At 45.7% G+C, this 19383-nt stretch overlaps 1 protein-coding gene across 1 annotated transcript in view; it reads right to left on the bottom strand.

The window, feature by feature from the left end:
• VPS50 (VPS50, EARP/GARPII complex subunit) overlaps positions 1–19383 on the bottom strand; it is a 147074-nt gene that overhangs the window by 122329 nt on the left and 5362 nt on the right. Inside the window, exon 2 of the mRNA XM_018557585.1 lies at positions 12441–12509. Within this exon, the coding sequence (XP_018413087.1) occupies positions 12441–12509 (69 nt within the window). The remainder of the gene's footprint in view (positions 1–12440; positions 12510–19383) is intronic.

Below are 19383 nucleotides of genomic sequence, written 5' to 3'. Positions count from 1 at the left end.
CGGCTGTGTTAGAGCTGTCAGCGGCTCTCTGTCTGGTCCCGTCCAGCTCACTGATGTCACTGGCTTCCAGGAGCTCAGCGGGATGCCAGCCAGAGCGTCCTACTCAGCTCCCTGGCAACTGATGTCAACAAGTAGGGGGGAAGCCATACAGAGCATCATAGGCTTCTAAGAGCTCTTAGAAACCCGAGACACTGTTGCTGCCCCTCTGTGTTATCCCTGAGCCAGCATATCAGTCCAGGAAGCAGATGATGACCCTGGATGATGCCTAAAAAAAGATGGCAGTGTACTTCTCGAGACAAAAGCAGATGAAGGCATTGTCAGGGGGAGTACAGTAATCTCTATGAGAGGTGAGGAATACCAGGAAATGCTGAATGAACACATTACTTAACATGCATGCACTTAAAGGAGATCTATGAGGCGAGTGATTTGCACTCATCCTCATAGTTAGTGCCGACCTGTGACAAAGAAGCTGTGTGTAGAAACCGCAACTGGAAGACGATGGTGACTCATACCAATCCTTAACACTTTCAGAGACAGGAGGATGCCTAATTGAGCACGCGGAGTTGTAAAACAGTTATTCAAAGTGAGTTTCACTGACTTGATTGCAATCTTATGTCATTGTCGCCGACTAATAGAGCGGCAAGGAAGACTGACATCTCCCAATGAAATGACGCGCTATAGGAATACACAATCAGCTGGTGCAACTCGGCAACAAGACAAAATAAAATCGCCTCTGACATAACAGGATAATTATCCAATTTGTTCACCTTCATTAAAAAAGGAATGTATAGCATTGTTTATTATTCTTTTAATCCGGTCAGGGCTAAATCAAATAAAAATATACACTTTTTCTTAAATGAGGTAAATATGGAACATTGCAAATCAGCAGGTGGAGCTTTAAACTCCTTGTCCCATTTTAAAGGCTCTCAGTTTACTTATTTGTATTTATACATCTCAATAACTCATCAAAAGAGACTTCTTGCTTATGGGATGGCTCACTGACATTTTATCAGGAATTGTGCCTCAACGCAAGCAGCATGGTTGTCTTGTCTCTTAAGGGGGAACTAAACCATCCAACACTCGCCTCCCCTGCAGTGATGCAACTAGGGATGCACGGATACCGATACTAGTATAGGTGCCGATACAGAGTATTTGGGCGAGTACTCGTACTCACCCAAATGCTCCAATACCGGAACTTACATAATGACCCGCCTCCCGGATTCCTGATTGGCTGTGAAGCCGGATTCCCGGCCAATCAGCATGGAGCCGACTTCCTAGGCAATCAAGAAGCTGGGCGGCGGGTGATGACAAGCCGCCCGGCTGCCTGATTGCCCGGGAAGCCAGGCTCCATGCTGGTGGAAGTCATGTGTAAAACTAAAAGTCCACTGAGTAGGATTGGTCTGTTGCCATATTGCACACCATACTTGCATATTGTGGCAAACTTAAGAGTGCCTTCCTCCAGTGATGACCCATCCAGGCTCCAGTTGCCGCTCCATCCCCTGCCAACACTATCTCATTTGCTGTTACCTCTGGGTCCTACGACGCTCCTCTTTGGATATTGCGTGTCCACTGACAATGCAACACCTTTGCATTTGCACAGAATTTACATAGTTCCCGCCACACTGGGTTCATTTCTCGACATCTTACATATACCAGGAATGAGTGGGACTGTACACTGCACAGCGCATGTGCAACTAAAAAAATAAACTCCTAGGAGAAAAAGTTTTCGGCAATTCTTATAGTTTTTGTGTTTTTGGGGGGGACTTGGAGTTCTGATATAAAAACAGAGTTAGGTTACTTTATACTTATGTGTACACAGGCATGTTTATCAAAAAATCACTAAAGCTGAACTCCACGCATACAAAAAAAAAATCCTGCTTGAAGTGGGGCTTCCTCAGGCAATGCAAGGGTTAAATGCCCATTTTAGTCTAGGGTTCCCTTAAAAAAAAGTACTATTACTTACCTTATCCCTCCACCCCTGGCTGCTGGTGCTCACCTCTCCGACGCTCCAGGTTGGGCATGGGCCCTCTGTGTCCTCACTTACAATGCAGGAGTATTGTTCCTGCATTGTACCGGTGACGTCACAGCCTCTGAAAAGAAGAGGCTGCGGGGAAATCGGTCGCATGGAAGGCTGTACCTACAGGAGCAAAGGATAAGGTACATAACACTACTTTTTATGGGTACCCTAGGCAAAATTGAGCATTTATCCCTTGCAGTGAAGAGGGAGCTCCACTGCAAGGAAGAATTTTTCGATTCAGCTTTAAATCTTCCCACCGCCGATTGGTAGTACGAGGCATGCCGAGTCTGCGCCGCCCCCACTACACTACTCACAGCCCTGCGCTGGGCCAATACTATTACAGGCACAGGAAGCCCATCAACAAGATAGATTTGCGTTTCACACAAATGATTGTTGTTGTTGTTGTTGTTCTGAATTTACACAGTTATGCGGTCAGTTCAGCAAACAGTCCCTAATGGACTTCTATACGCAGACATACAAAAGTGACAAAAACAGTCAACATCTCCGCTTTGACATAAGACTCCAATTATACCGAAATGAGACGTGTGTTCGTGCATACAAATACTGTTGTGCTTGCACCTCGTCTGTGTAAAAATATATTGCAAAGAAAGCAGTGACCTCAGCAAAATGTAAAATTTATATTCAAAGACACACACAGAATGGAAAGAGAACACGACAACAAGGCATTATGTGGTCGCTAGTCAGGTCCATGTGTCCCAAGATAAAATACAGAGACACAGAGAGCCCTGAGCGCTACTGGAAAACAACTTAAAGATGATGTTTATTAGTTTATTCTGCTTATAGTTTTTTTTCCCAGATTACATCCACCCCTCCCCCCCCCCTATCAACATGCGAAGAACTCTGGGCGGCGGTGTGATGGTGCATGAAGGGGGGAGGCGGCACAAATCCGGCGGCGCACATCCGGCCAGAGCGTCCCAGGTTCCTAAGAGCTCTGCTTTACCCCTGACTTGACCCAATGAGATGGTCCACCGCCTCAGCTGCCTCATAGGGTCAGCCCTGGGTGTGATGACAGGTTCTCGTTAAGCATGTTGTCATCTGTGCACATCTTACAGTGCAACTCCAATTTTAAAAAACCCAACCGCTTGTCTCTCTCTTTATCTATACTTTTTTTTTTTATTAAATACACTATATTGCCAAATGTATTGGGACACCCCTCAAAATCATTGGATTCAGGTGTTCCAATCACCTCCATGGCCAAAGGTGTATAAAATCACGCACCTCGGCATGCAGACGCTTCTACAAACATTTGTGAAAGAATGGGTCGCTCTCAGGAGCTCAGTGACTACAAGCGTGGTACCGTGATAGGTTGCCACCTGTGCAATAAGTCCATCCGTGACATTTCCTGGCTACTAAATATTCCACGGTCACCTGTTACTGGTATTATAACTAAGTAGGAGCAACTGGGAACAACAGCAACTCAGCCACTAAGTGGTAGGCCACGTAAAATGACAGAGCGGGGTCAGCGCATGCTGAAGCACACAGTGCGCAGAAGTCGCCAACTGTCTGCAGAGTCAATAGCTACAGACCTCCAAACTTCGTGTGGCCTTCAGATTGGCACTTTTCCTCTCACAACATTTTGCTCACAACCGATCTGCCAAATCTCCTTTTCTGCTAACAAATACCAGAACCACTGCGTTCCTCGATTCCAATGAGAACTTAAAACAGAATATACACTATATTGCCAAATGTATTGGGACACCCCTCCAAATCACTGGATTCAGGTGTTCCAATCACCTCCATGGCCACAGGTGTAAAAAATCAAGCACCTCGGCATGCATACCCCCAAACTTTGTGGGGCCTTCAGATTGGCACAACAACAGTGCGTAGAGAGTTTCCTGGAATGGGTTTCCATGGCCGAGCAGCTGCATCCAAGCCTTACATCACCAAGTGCAATGCAAAGCGTCGGATGCCGTGGTGTAAAGCACGCCGCCACTGGACTCTAGAGAAGTGGAGACGTGTTCTCTGGAGTGACGAATCACGCTTCTCTGTCTGGCAATCCGATGGACGTGTGTGGGTTTGGCGGTTGCCAGGAGAACGGTACTTGCCTGACTGCATTGTGCTACGTGTAAAGTTTGGTGGAGGGGGGATTATGGTGTGGGGTTGTTGTTCAGGGATGGGGCTTGGCCCCTTAGTTCCAGTGAAGGGAACTCTTAAGGCATCAGCATACAAAGACATTTTGGACAATTCCATGCTCACAACTTTGTGGGAACAGTTTTGGGATGGCTCCTTCCTGTTCCAACATGACTGCGCACCAGTGCACAAAGCAAGGTCCATAAAGACATGGATGGGGGAGTTTGGGGTGGAGGAACTTGACTGGCCTGCACAGAGTCCTGTCCTCAACCCAATAGAACACCTTTGGGATGAATTAGAGCGAAGACGGCGAGCCCGGCCTTCTCATCCATCAGTACCTGACCTCACAAATGGTCCAACATTCCCATAGACACGCTCCTAAACCTTGTGGACGCCTTCCCAGAAGAGTTGAAGCTGTGTGTGTGTGTGCATTTATTTACTTATTAAATATATTGCATAATACCACCTCAAATCTGATGCCTTTAATCTGAGAGATCTGATTGGCTGATCACAGACGTTTCTTCCTTCGGACTCGATGTGTGAGGTCCGCCGATATGACAGAACGGGTCCGGCAGGGACAGAAGCTCTCGGGGTTATCAGTGGATAAAAAGCAATCAGATCAGCCAGGAGATAAAGTGACAAGTAATTACATAGAAGGGGGAACAAAGCGTGCTCGCTCTGTGATCTACATCATGGAACACATGTACACTAATAAACCGATTTATTAAGTCTGGAACATGAAGAGTAATCACTACACGCTCAATGCTGCGGGGCAACAGCTGAGTTCATGGTGCTGGCTCTGTGTCAGAGAGTAACCCGGGATTCTTCCAGACATGGCAGACGCAAGCATCTCCATTACAGCGATTCATCAGGAAGTTTCCTAGAGACACAAAAGCTGCCCGGCCACTTAAAGTGTTATAAAAAGGCGCAACTTAAGGCTGACATTTAGTCAACATACTAATAAATAAAATGTTTCTATTTTCATGACATTTTATTCTTGATCCAGTGATGTCATCATTGGGTCTCTGTGCTTCTTTATGTAATGCAGGCAGATTATGGCTGGTGGAAGAGGCCATCAGGACGCTTCCTGAAAACATTACAGCACCATGCCTCACAGTACTCCTCTCAAAAGCCCTCATTTCTAATGCAAGCAGTGGGCATGCTGCCCGGCTTCCTGATTACCCGGGAAGCCTGCTCCATGTTGTTTGGCCGGCTCGATTGCAATTAGCCGGGAAACCGGCTTACCAGCCAATCAGGAAGCTGGGCGGCCATTAATGACCCGCGTCCCAGCTTCCTGATTGGCCAGGAAACCGGCTCCAAGCTGATTTGCTGGGAAGCCGGCTTCCCAGCCAATCAGCAAGGAGCTGGATGTTCAGCCGGCTTGATGCTGATTAGTAAAGGTAGCCGGCTTCCCTGCCAATCAGCATTGAGCCAGCTTCCTGGCCAATCAGGAAGCTGGGAGGCAGGTCATTACTCACCACACGGCTTCCCGATTGCTCAGGAAGCCAGGTCCATTTTCCCCTAGGCACTGCCAGTCAAAAGGAAATTTTCCTCTGACCGGAAGTTCCGGTATCGGAGCATTTGGGCGAGTACTCCTCCAAATACTCGGTATCAGCGCATCCCTACCTTAAACCGCTGCAGAGGAGGGGGAGAGAGGCTGGATTAAGTTTTGCCCGGAGTTCTTCTTTAAATACAAAAAAAAAAAAAGGCACGTAGCGGATTTGACCTTTAAGACAATCCTATTTCTGGCGCCCAGCTTGTACTTTTGGGATTTTGAAGTCTGCATAACATCTACTGCCTGACAGCCCAAAAAAATTGAATTACTATTTCATCACGGTTCTCAATGTGATGAAAGAGCGGGGAGCAAACAGCCTGCAGGTATGTTAAATTATATCATTTATTTCCAGAGCCCAAAGTCTGACCTCAGCGTAAAAACAATGCAAATTAAAAAAAAAATGGAGGTTTTAAAGAATTGTTCCAACGAAATACATAAAGAGAATGTGATCTGCCGAGAACACGCAGGTAGTGCCGATCCATGAAGCAACACTGCCCCCTGCTGGCCGTTTGTATGAAGTGTCATGGAAATCCAATCCCTAGAATCTTGTGTATGTTTGACCATGTTGATGTAATTTCAGGAGTTGACTTCAATCTTTCAAAATCTGCAGCTTTCATTAAGGAGAATTATGAGGCGAGTGATTTTCACTCAGCCTCATAATCTGAGACGACCTGTGACAATGAGACTGTCACAGGTCGGCTCAGTAGATCGTGAAGTGAGCGAACACATAGTGTCGCTCGCTCACTTCTCGATCCGATCCGTGCAGAGAGCTGTGACTGTCACTCACGGCTCCCTGCAGGGATTTCCCCCTCTCCTGTCCGATCCTCCAGCGCTGACTGGCGGAACAGACGGGGGAGGGGCGGGTACAGCTGGATCTGCCTCTAGATAGGCAGAGCCAGCTGTCACTCACGCAGCTGGGTGGATCCAGACAGAATTGTCGGGATCCGTCCCGGCTGCGGCGTCTCAGTATACCGCAAGCCGTAGCTCGCGGTATACTGAGCTTTGGGTGATGGGCGCTTGTTTCCTCCCGTTACCCTTAGGAGAACTATGGGGAAAAGCCCTGACCTCATAGTTCTCCTTTAAGGAGGACCTGAACTCTGGAAGGTGTACCCAAAACAAGGCAAGCATTGTGCAATAGACGAGTCACCAGTATTGCCTGTGTTCTACCTGCAGCTGATCTTTTCCTCATTACCGACTTACCATGCCTTGTTCTGCATTGTGTCTATGTGTGGAGGTGGCCATCTTGGTAGAGGCAGGGCTTTGCTTCACCATGTCTGAGCCTCCAGCAAGGAGAGCAGTGAGCAGCACAGTAGTGACAAATCTCACACCAAATCTCCCCAGACTAGCATTTAGAGGCAGCAGTGCCTGAGATCTCACGCTGCAGATATACAGCTATGAGGCTGTAGGTACAGGAGAGCCTAGGCACCCTCACATACAGGTACAGGAGAGCCTAGGCACCCTCACATACAGGTACAGGAGAGCCTAGGCACCCTCACATACATAGACATGACCTACTGTCATTATAATGAAGCCAGTTCAAGACAATGATGTGCAAATGACACATCTAGGTCTAGTCATTACATACTCAGACCATGCTCTCCTTTGCTGTGCTCCCCTGTGTTTTTGCTTTGCTGCCTCTTCTCACAATAGCTGTCACCTGATTGTCTCATCAATGTACTCCCTCTGTGGCTGATATTTTATTGCTGCCGCAACCTGGTTAGTCAATAGTTGCACAAACAAGAACATACACCGATCAGCCATAACATTCTGATCAGTGACAGGTGAAGTGAATAACATTGATTATCTCAGTACAATGGTACCTGGAAGTGGGGGGATATATTACAATGGCACGGGGGGATATATTACAATGGCACCTGGAAGTGGGGGGGATATATTACAATGACACCTGGAAGTGGGGGGGATATATTACAATGGCACCTGGAAGTGGGGGGGATATATTACAATGGCACCTGGAAGTGGGGGGATATATTACAATGACACCTGGAAGTGGGGGGATATATTACAATGACACCTGGAAGTGGGGGGGATATATTACAATGACACCTGGAAGTGGGTCGATATATTAGGCAGCAAGTGAACATTTTGTCCCTGAAGTTGATGTGTTGGAAGCAGAAAAAAATGGATATAAGTGTAAGGATTTGAGCGACCTTGTCAAGGACCAAATTGTGATGGCAACTGGGTCAGAGCAACTCCAAAACTGCAGCTCTTGTGGGATGTTCCCGGTCTGCAGTGGTCAGGACCTACCAGAAGTGGTCCAAGGAAGGAAAACCAGTGTCAGGATCATGGATGACCAAGGCTCATTGATGGGGAGCGAAGGTTGGCATGTGTAGACCAATCCAACAGCAGAGCTAATATAGGTCAAATTGTTAAAAACAGAATGCTGGTTCTGATAGAAAGGAGTCTGAACACACAAAGCATTGCAGTTTGTTGTGTATGGGGCTGCATAGACGCAGACCGGTCAGGGTGCCCATGCTGTGTGGGGGGAAGAGATGGCACCAGGATGCACTATGCTGAGGCAGTGTGATGCTTTGAGCAATGTTCTACTGGGAAAATTTGGGTCCTGCCATTCATGTGGACATGTACCACCAACCTAAACATTGTTGCTGACCAAATACACCCCTTCATGGAAATCTTATTCTCTGATGGCATTGGCCTCTTTCAGAAAGATAATGCGCCCTGCCAGACTGCAAAAATGGTTCAAGAATGGTTTGAGAAATACAACAATGAGTTTGAGGTGTTGCCTTGGCCTCCAATGTCTCCAAATCTCAATCCGAATGAGCATCTGTGGGATGTGCTGGAAAAACAAGTCCGATCCATGGAGGCCCCGCCTCATGTCATTCAAGAAGCTCTTGGACGATTTCCTTGGAGACCATAACATACAGGGGTACAGGTACTCCTAAGAACAAGATCACACATGGACTTGAGTCTTTATTCAACCTCAAATACTATGTAACTTACAGGACTTGGTGCCAGATACCACAGCGTACCTTCAGAGGTCTAGTGGAGCCCATGCACCAATGGGTCAGGGCCGTTTTGGTGGCAAAAGTGGGACCTACTCAATATTAGACGGGTTGTCATAATTATGGCTGATCGGCAGGGCTTGAAAAATCCACTTGTCCTCTCGTCTGTGACGAGAGGACGGTGGAGCCCGACGAGTAGCTTCCCTGCCGGCCGTTGTAATTACACGGCCGGCAGCTTTACATTCAAGCGATCGGGCGTCTCTGGGGACGCCCGATCGCTTGTATAGGAGCAGCTGTCACTGCCGTTGCCGGTCCCGAGATCCGCTGTGCCCGATGCTGCCGGGACCGACACGGCTCCTCTGTGACAGGAGATCAAAGGGAGATCGGTACACAATCTCCCTTTGTTCTTCTCTCCAGTCCCCGAATGCAGGAAGTGATGTATATTACATCACTTCTGCATTCCTCTGTCACGCTCCAGCTTCAGAAGCTGGGGAGAGGCTGGTGAAGCAGATCTCTGCTTCATCGGCTTCTCTAGGGGTCCCTAGGTGACATTAGGGGTCTTGGAGACCCCTGATGTCTCCATAAAGAGGACCTGCCATGTAAATTGGCTATCACATAGGGGGTTTCTTAGTCCCCTATGTGATAGCAATAACGTTGTGTAAAAAAATCCGGGACGGTCTGACTTTTTCTTAGAGGTGGCCCGAACCTGGGCTCGTGTGCCAGCCGAGAGGGCCCCGCGTGCCCTCTCTGGCACGCGTGCCATAGGTTCGCCACCACTGGTCTAGTCCCTTGGTTCTCAATTGGTGGGTCCTCAGCCTCCCCTTAGCGCAGCACTGTCAGTTCCCATTCCAAGCAGCCATTCAACATATGCTGCCCGGAGCCAAGTGTCAGCTTGAGGTGGGGTGGGCTGGAGTTATGGAGCTCCATCCATATGTGCATTGCTTACAGCTCGTTCACATGTCCTATAGAGGTGCCTGGACTGGACCTACATCACATTTTGGCTCCCACACCTCTACAGGGCATGCAAGGGAGTTGTATCAACAATGCACATATGGATGGAGCTCCATCACAGCACAGCAGCCCACACTGGACCCCAGGCTGAGGATCTACTCAAGTTCTTGTACGGTAGGGAGAATGGGTGGATCGTTAAAAACAGATCGATTGACTGCAATGCGGTGCGTTCCAGTGCTGGGCGACTTGGGTCATGACTTAGGCCTGGTTCACACCTGGGCGTTTTACAGCGTGTTCCTACGCACTGTAAAGCGCTCAACATGTGAAAACCAATAATTGCCTATGGGCATGGTTCCCATCTGGGCGTTTTACAGTGCGTAGGTACACAGCCGGATAGCCCTCTGAAACGCACGTTTGTTGCGCATTTCTTTTACCGCAAATCGCGGTTAAAACGCGCGGCACAAGCGCATATTACGTACGCCCAGGTGTGAACCCAGCCTTAATGACCAAGGACAAATGTGGGTCGTGAGGTTACACAGGTTGAGAACCACTGCTCTAGTCTGTAGTGTAGAGTGATTACTAGACAAGTTTTTACATTTGAACATACAGTATCTCAGACACTGAAATACTACCGATGTTTACTGCACGCTAATACAAGTCTCAATGCCTAATTCACAGCAAATCGCATTCTCATTGCACAGGACAGAAGAAAAAAAATTTGAAAATCTACTCTCGTTAAATTAATTAACTGGAATGCATTCCCTTCGTTTTCCCCAGGCATGGACGCTCAAGCTGCAGATGGAATTTGCATATCGTCTGATGGCATCCGTGTGACAGATAGTAATTATGACCGCCTGCTAGTACGAGACAGAAAATACTATTTACTCTCAAAGACTTGTAACTCGGCCAGAATTGTTATGCGGCGCGCTGCGATGCCAAAAGGCAACTAAAGCTTTTATGTATCCGACATAGAGTGAAGGGGAAAAAAAAATGGGACATGTTCGAAAGTCGGCAAAGCTGATGGAAGCATCGAAAAATAGCATCCAGCTGTATACTAACCTTTATAAAGTCTTATCATTAGTACACTGCAATAAATCACAGAGGTAATAGAAGTAAAGAGGAGCAAAAGGTAAGCAACTGCCGCCACCACCACATGGAAGATAAGGTGCGGATTAACTGATTCATAACCAAATGTATACTTCATGTTTCCTGGTGTGCTGAGCAGCGAATATATTGTCACCACATAGACCAATTTCTGAAGTGCCACGTATATGGGGTGTACAAATACCAAAAAAATAAATTTAACATTATATACCGCGTGCGTATGTATGTATGTATGTATGTATGTATGTATGTATGTATGTACACACACTAGGGATACACTGATACTGGTACAAATGCTCCGATGCCTATTCCCATAATGGAACTTCCTGTATCAGAAAGCCGGGCGGTGAGTCATTACATGCTGCCTGGCTTACTGATTGGCTGAGAAGCTGGCTCCATGCTCCCTCATCACCAGGAAGCAATCCCCACTGCTTTTTCTAGCACTCCCCCCCTCCCCAAATGTCTACACTACACTCTCTGGTTGTTCTTCCCTCACTATCTATACTAAGTTCTCTACGGTCACTGTTCACAATGTCCTCGCTACACCCTGATCATGTCTGCGCCTGTTAATTCTGCTCTATTCCGAGTCCTATGATTGCTGGCTTCTCCCTGCTTTTGTGTTCCAATCTGTCTGGCATTTTGAACTCCCCGATCTTGACATTACTACATTATCAGAAGTAAAGGAATGAATTTCCACAGGATGGGACCGCCACTGTATCCTCTCTAAGTGGAACAGAATCAGCTGTCACTGGGCTCTCCTCTAGACCCATCAGCAACATTTTACAATTTGCATTCACTCACCTGTCAAAGATCAGCTACCCCTCTACCTCCCTCCCGCCCAGCCACAATTGTCTTCCCCTTTGCCCACCAACAAAACTCAATCCCAGTTTACATATTTCCCCAACTGTCCATGATCAGATAATACTCATCTCCTTCCTCTTCCTCCTGTCCAGCATTATCTACACTCTACCTTGTCTATCTCTCCGCTATTTGATCAGCTCACCTTGTCCCTCCTCTCTTTCCTACTCAACCAGCTCCTATACCATGTGCTTTACCTCTCCCAATGTTTTGTTTCATGGTCAGTGAAATGACACACTTATCCAAATCAGACATATCCAGATAAAATATTGTCAGAATGCACATCACCAGTGTGGTATGGATATGAATGAATACATAACTGTAATAACCTGTGTCTTCTTTTATCTGCCAGCTCAGTTCAGCTTGAAGGATAGTTTTGTTATCAGCCCACGCCCTTGACTGCACAATGAAGGAGAACTAACAAGATAATCCCTGTGCTTTCCTCTCCTGTAAGCATGTCCACAGCATAAGACTGACAGCACTATGCAAAGCACCAGAGCCCTGGGTTGTCTACAGTCTAAACCCTTCCTCTCCCAGGATAACCAGATTTTAACACAAACACACACACCATCAAAAATAAGAAAGTCAAGTATACATAGACCTCAGATCAGACTTCCTAACCTTCTGAATGCTCTAGCTTGCTCTTTCGACCACCTTCAAGTCATTGCTCCTGCAATAGTGTATATGTGCCATTGCCCAGAATAATGGTTTACCCTCTCTGTGTCCATCTTCACTGCACTATGGGTCATTACTGTGGTAGACTACATGGTACAGCTACATTTAAAGAGCCAACAATAACTGTGATGGTGTTACGAGTGTCCTTTTTGGCTCATATCAAGGCATGCAGAATACATGACATAAAAACATAAAGACTGTACAATACCTTGGACGGAATTCTAAAGTTTTCAACCGGACTGAGATCATGGACGCTGTCTTGTGGACTTTTCAGACCCTAAAATAAAAATAAAAACAGTTAAAGCTTAATGTTCTCACATGAGGCCAAGAAAACACACACAGTGCCTGGGGGGTGGAATGGACCTGAAATAATGCGGTTCTTGGGGAACTTCCTGTCTGACCAATCAGCAATTCTGGGACTTGTAGCTCCTCAGCAGATTGAAATCAGAACCCCCTTTACTGCCACAAAGGCTGCGCGCATTGCTGATATCCAAAATTATTACTGGCTGAGTGGCCAAAGACTTATTACACATAGATTACACAGGGTGAGCAGCATTTTACACTTTATGTTTTGTGAAGAATATGTTCCAATACAGATGACAAACAATAAAAAAAAGCAGAGACATTTTAATGTGATACAGATCGTTCCAAATGTGCACATTGTAAAGGGATAAAGCAAATTGATATAATGAGCATCTCCTACAGTAGTGCTGAATGCATTAGCAATAAAATAGGATTTTTGTACTCACCGTACAATCCTTTTCTCTCCGTTCATTGAAGGACACAGGGAACAGATTGTAGATGGGGTACCGTAGGGTTAGTCTTTGGCCTACAGTACATGATCTACGATCTGTTCCGTGTCCTTCAATGAACGGAAGAGAAAAGATTATTGCAATGAAAACACTGTGCACAGCTCCTCACCTGTTGAGCATCATAACAATCTGCAATAGTGAATATTAAAAGGCATAACCCACTTTTTAGACCAGGTTTCTTGTCACATCTATATTTAGGGTGTAATCTGAAGCCTGGTCGCACACAACACCCCGCTAAAGTGAAATCGTCCCCCTACACACAATCTCTCTGCTTTCTCTACCAGGGCTCTTCCTATCTAACGCACTTTTTTCCCCACAAAAGGAGGGGGAAAATGTGCGTGCGTCTTATGGAGCGAATCCCGAGACATGCAGTTTCTTGTACATTTAGCCCTTCTAAAGCAGAGCTAAATGTACAGTAGGAGCCACTGCTCGTTTAATACAAGTGATATGATTAGATCACTTGTATTAAAACCATGCAGCGGCGACGACGATCGAGATCACTATAGAGAAGACGAAGAACGGACGTTCTTCGTCTGCTCTGTGTGATCACTGAGACCGTGGCGCTGTAATCACAGCGCCACCTCTCAGCGGTCACTAACTGCAGCTTCTATCACAGCTTCTGTCACAGAAGCTAAGGTCTGTCGAGTGCTCCATAAGGCGCACTGGACCTCCCTGCGTCCTATGGTCCGGTGCGTCTTATGGAACGCAAAATACGGTATTTAATGGGTGTTACTGTATACCTCAGATCAGACTTACATACCTTCCCAATGCTCTAGCTTGCTCTTCAACCACTTGCAACCCATTGCTCCTGCAATAGTGTATATGTGCCATTGCCCAGAATAATGGTTTACCCTCTCTGTGTCCATCTCCACTGCACTATGGGTCATTACTGTGGTAGACTACGTGGTACAGCTACATTTCACAGCCAACGATAACTGTGATGGTGTTACGGCTGTACTTTTTGGCTCATATCAAGGCATGCAGTATACGTGACATAAAATCTGTTCCCTGTGTCCTTCAATGAACGGAGGAGACAAGATTATTGCAATGAAAACACTGTGCACAGCTCTTTACCTGTTGAGCATCATAACAATCTGCAATAGTGAACATTAAAGGCATAGCCCACGTTTTAGACCAGGTTTCCTGTCACATCTATACGTAGGGTGTATTCTGAAGCCTGGTCGCACACAACACCCCGCTAAAGTGAAACTGTCGCCCTACACACAATCACTCCGCTTCCTCTTCCAGGGCTCTTCCTGGAGGGGGCGGGTACAGCTGGCTCTGCCTCTAGATAGGCAGAGCCAGCTGTCACTCAGCCAGCTGGGTGGATCCAGACATAATTGTCGGGATCCGCTTCAGCTGCGGCGTCTCAGTATAGTGCAAGCTATAGCTCGCGGTATACTGAGCCTAGGGTGATGGGAGGACGCTAGTTTGTGTCCTCCCGTTACCCTAAGGAGAACTATGGGGAAAAGCCCTAACCCCATTAGTTCTCCATTAATGGGTGTTCCTGTATACAGAACATGAATTGAGGGGATAGCTCTCCTCCGAAAACACAGAAATAAAAATATATTTTCTAGTAGAGATGGGAAGGTTTAGAACTGCCGGATTTTACTGCTGTATGTGTCCCAATCAAGTGATCTGCCTTCATTTCCAATCCAGAAGACGCGTGTCTCAAAGAATAGAAAACAAGCAGAAAATCTCTTCTTGTCTGGAGTTGGCCTTTAACACCCAACTCCATCCACCCTTCAAGGGCGCCCCCCAACCTGGAAGACTGATGACATCCTATGACAACAAACAGAGGAAGTATTCCAGCCTGAGCTGCTTTTTTTTAATTGTGTAAGCTGGCTGGAGGCCCCCATTGTTGAGAAAGAAAATTCCTGGAGATGGACTTTAAAGCGGACTTTAACCCTCTTTCACTAAAAATTAGGGATGTGTCAATACTAGTATCGGTATCGGGGCCGATACAGAGTATTTGGCAGAGTACTCGCCCAAATGCTCCAATACCTACCCCCGATACCTGAACTTCCGGTCAGAGGAAGTTTTCCTTTGACCGGCAGTGCTGTAAGGGAACATGGAGCCAACCAAACAACGTGGAGCCGGCTTCCCGGGCAATCAGTAAGCCGGGTGGCGGGTCAATATCTACTGCCCAGCTTCCGATTGTCAGGGAAACTGGCTCCATGCCAGCCGAAGCACCGGTACTGGTACACAGTATCAGTGAGTAACGAAAGCAAAATATCAGAACTCATACTAGATACCGAAAAAACGGTATCAGTGAATCCCTACTAAAATCACATCAGCATGCAACTCTGCATGCTGATATGAAATCATCTTACATTTATTAACCCCTTCGTGATGGGAGAGGTATACTGTATGTGACGAGTTATATCAGGCTTTGTAATGCCAGTAACCGCTGATTCTCAGCAGTTACCAGTCATTAATGAATGTCTCAGTATTGAGGCATGCATTAATGAAATAGTTAAGCTTTTGTAAAAGCTTCTTTCTTTCATTAATGAAAGAATGAAGCCGTTACATGCAAATACGGGACCGCTAAATAACGATCCCGTATTTGACAGCTGAAAATAGCAGAGAGGTAGCAGAGTCACCTCTCTGCTATTCGTTTTGATAGCTTGATGTTTATGATACATTGTATCTCTTTGGTGAAATGTATCTCTTTGAGTGAAATGTATTATCCTTCTGATCGTCTGGGCCGATCAAAGACCTTTTAGTGAGATCTGAATCTGACATGCTGTCAGGATCAGTCTCTAAGGTCATTATTAGCTGTTCATAAGTTTGGAGCAGCCTAATAATAGCCAAAAAAAATGTAAAAAAGTTATTTTTTCAAGCAGTCATAGTGACTGCTTGATATAAACTGACAAAAAAAAAAGTATTTATTTTTTACTTTTTTTTTTTTTACAAAGTGTAAAAAAAATAAAAATAAGTGTAAAACAAAAATGATATATAAATATATTTTTTTATACTATAATTATTATAACAAATTTCTAAAAAAAATAATAATCAAAACTTGTGAAAAAAGTGTTTTCTTCTAGTTTTTTTTCCTCATTTTTTTATATTTTATTCAAACTGAGTGAAGTACACATGTTTGATAGAATTATATAGCCCTATCTGTCCTCTAAAAAACAATATACAATATGAGTGGGTACGTTTAGTAAGAAAGTATATTACTGCTGTGGAAGAATCACACAGCAAAAATGTAAAAAGCGTGTCAGTCATTTATGAACAGAAACTGAAAACTAGCTCAGTCATGAAGGGGTTAAATAAACTTATTTTGCTTTTACTTAAAATTACTGTTTTTCCACTTCCTGGTCCTCTTGGGCATTAGTGATGTAATCTGTGCCCAAGCATTGCATCCTGGGAAGGTTACATCAGCAGAGCATTGCTGGAAAATCTCATCGGTAATCTCATGAGATCTCTGGGAAAGGCATTTTCCTACCCTGTGATGATGTGCATGGTCACATGTCCTAGTCACATGTGCCAGTACAAATGACCACTGTGAGAAGAATGGGGAGGAAAAGAGAAATAAGTTATGTAAATACTACAAAGCCGGCAATTATCTAGAAGTATATAGAAGTATAATAGATCATATATGTCTGCATGCTGAATATGAGAGCTGTAAAGCCGAGACTTTCATACAGATGATGATTAGAATGTTTTTATTGTACTACTGCTATATTGATTGGGATGGTGCCGTCCAAACAGATCACATCATCTGTCCATATGCAACGGCGCGGAGGACATTACGTTTTGAAGATGTTAATTATCAAGAACTGTTTTACATGAACTGCAACTGGGGACGTCAGCGTATCAACAAATGAAATGCCAAATATTCGGCACAAGTTAAAATATCTTGGACTGATAGCGCTCTGCGTCCTTTACTTGACGGGACCCAAATGTTTCTGACATCACGGTGACCATCTGGATCCTAATTCCCGGGACCAGTTCCAGAAACCAATTCGTTCATAGTTAATCTGGCAATCTGAAATGATCATCAGCGATGCCAACCTATTAAGCTTCAAATTCACGAGGCGACGACCGGGACTCGATTAGCTGGTACAATTCTGCATAACATTATGTGAATCTTCAACTTTATTAAAGCGGAGCTTCACCCATATCTTTAAAATTACAACAAACACACCTTTAGAAATGACAATCTACAAAACACATACTTCTAGATAATTGCCGGCTTTGTATTCTTTGCAGATCTTATTTCTCTTTCCTACCCAGTTGTGACGGACTGCACCGTCACTGTGCTAGTTGGAGGGGGCTGCAGGTTGGCCTCCTTCCCACCGATTATGGCCCAGCAAGACAACAGGAGATTTTTGGGGCTAAATGTACATTTATATGCAGACAGTGACTGTTGCCCTCTGGGAAATATATGTTTTAAAATGGTGGAGGACAAGGACTTGGCCACATGGTTTGTCTAGTCAAAATGGAGACTTAGTTAAGTCAGTTGTATATAAGTTGCATATCTCTCAAACCCCCCCCCAAACCTGTTATCCGATGCTCACCCTATTGTACTGTTTGACTGTGTATGTAAATGTCTGATTCACTGTGTAATCTGTTATCTGTGTTTGTCATGAGTGGGAAGGGAGGGGTTGTATCCCTCCCAGTGTCTCTAAAGTGAATGTCCTGTGTTTTAATAAAGGAGTTGCTCTTTCTATGTTGAACCTTCAACATGTTTTGCCTCGTGCTTGGGGGTTAGGGGCTGGTTACTGCGAATCTGCTGGCTGAGAGTGGGGTTTGGCGGGCAGGAGACGCTCTTTGGCGGAGGTACCCAGTCGGGGTACCTGGGGTCCGTCACACCAGTATTCTCACAGTGGCCATGTCTACTAAGGGCAGATTACCAGCTCTCCTATTACTTCCTGGATTTCTGGCACATGTGACTAGACATGTGACTAGGACATGTGACCATGCACATCATCCCAGGGGAGGAAAAGGCCTTTCCCTGAGATCTTGTGAGATTTCCCAGCAATGCTCTGCTGATGACAAGCCAATCCCAGTGTGCATTGCTTTGGCAAACTGACGTCATTTTGCCCTTTCCAAGCAGGAAGTGAATGCTCTGCAAGTGTCAGTATTTCACAATCACAGCATTTTACACCTGCTGTCTATGTTATTATTAATCATACGTAGAGGGATGCATTGGGAGAATTTGATTTTTGAGTGTAAAGGTCCGCTTTAAAGCACTGATTAGAAGAAAAAAAAGTTCTAGGAGAGATCTTGCCATTATTTTTGACAAAGTTCATGAAATACTCTGCCGATGTTCTACAACCTTTCCCTGTCAACTGCTGAAATGTTTCAAAAGTTAACCCAAATGGGAAGTCCTGCAGGATGAACCTATTGATCTTACCTGAAATCCTAACCCTTCCTGGCTTTATGAAAATGTTTTTGTCTGTGTCACTATTAAAGAGAATTTCGGTCTTTTCCTGTTTTAAAGTGAGAGGAATTCCCACCAACAGGGATACAGATGGCAATCAAAAACCTGACAGAGTCTTCAACCCTTCCCCACTGCATGTAAAACAAAATAAAATGTTGGGTTATAACTTAAAAGAACTCGTCTATTTCACTTGCAAGCCTTTAATACATACGCGTTTCGAGGAATCTGGTTTTAAATGACTAGGTGGTACAGAATCCCTTAGCTTCTGCACTCCATGGTTCCCTCTCTACCGAATGGCTGTTGGCGTTGTAACGAATCGCTGGGCAACCTATTACAAATCTTTTGGTCTTGCCCCAAGGTGGCCCCCTTTTGGTCTGAGGTTAAAGGAGAACTATGAGGTGAGTGATTTTCACTCACCTCATAGTTCGAGATGACCTGTGACAATGACACTATCACAGGTCGGATCAATAGGCGGGGAAGTGAGCGAACACATACCGTTGCTCGCGCGCTTCTCCATCATCTCCCTGCAGAGAGGAGATGACTGTCACTCACGGCTCTCTGCAGGGATTCCCCCCTCCCGCTCCGATCCTCCAGCGCTGACTGGTGGAACGAACGGGGGAGGGGGCGGGCACATCTGGCTCTGCCTTTAGATAGGCAGAGCCAGCTGTCAATCACGCAGCTGGGTGGATCTCCTCAGTAATGTCATAGCTGTAGCTCGCGATATACTGAGCTTTGAGTCACAGGAGGACGCTATTTTTTGTCCTCCCGTGACCCTTAGGAGAACTATGGAGACAAGCATTGACTCCATAGTTCTCCTTTAACCACTTGCCGTCCGCCCGTTGTAAAAAAACGGAGGGACGGCACTGCAGCAATGGCGGGTTGCCGTCTCCAGACGGCATTTTTTTTTCTGCTTGCGCGCGCCCCCTAGCATCCCGAGATCCGCTGCC

The sequence above is a fragment of the Nanorana parkeri genome, unplaced genomic scaffold, assembly GCF_000935625.1.
Source record: "Nanorana parkeri isolate BGI_ZX_2015 unplaced genomic scaffold, ASM93562v1 scaffold291, whole genome shotgun sequence".
NCBI lineage: Eukaryota > Metazoa > Chordata > Amphibia > Anura > Dicroglossidae > Nanorana > Nanorana parkeri.
This window is presented reverse-complemented; position numbering and strand designations above follow the sequence as displayed.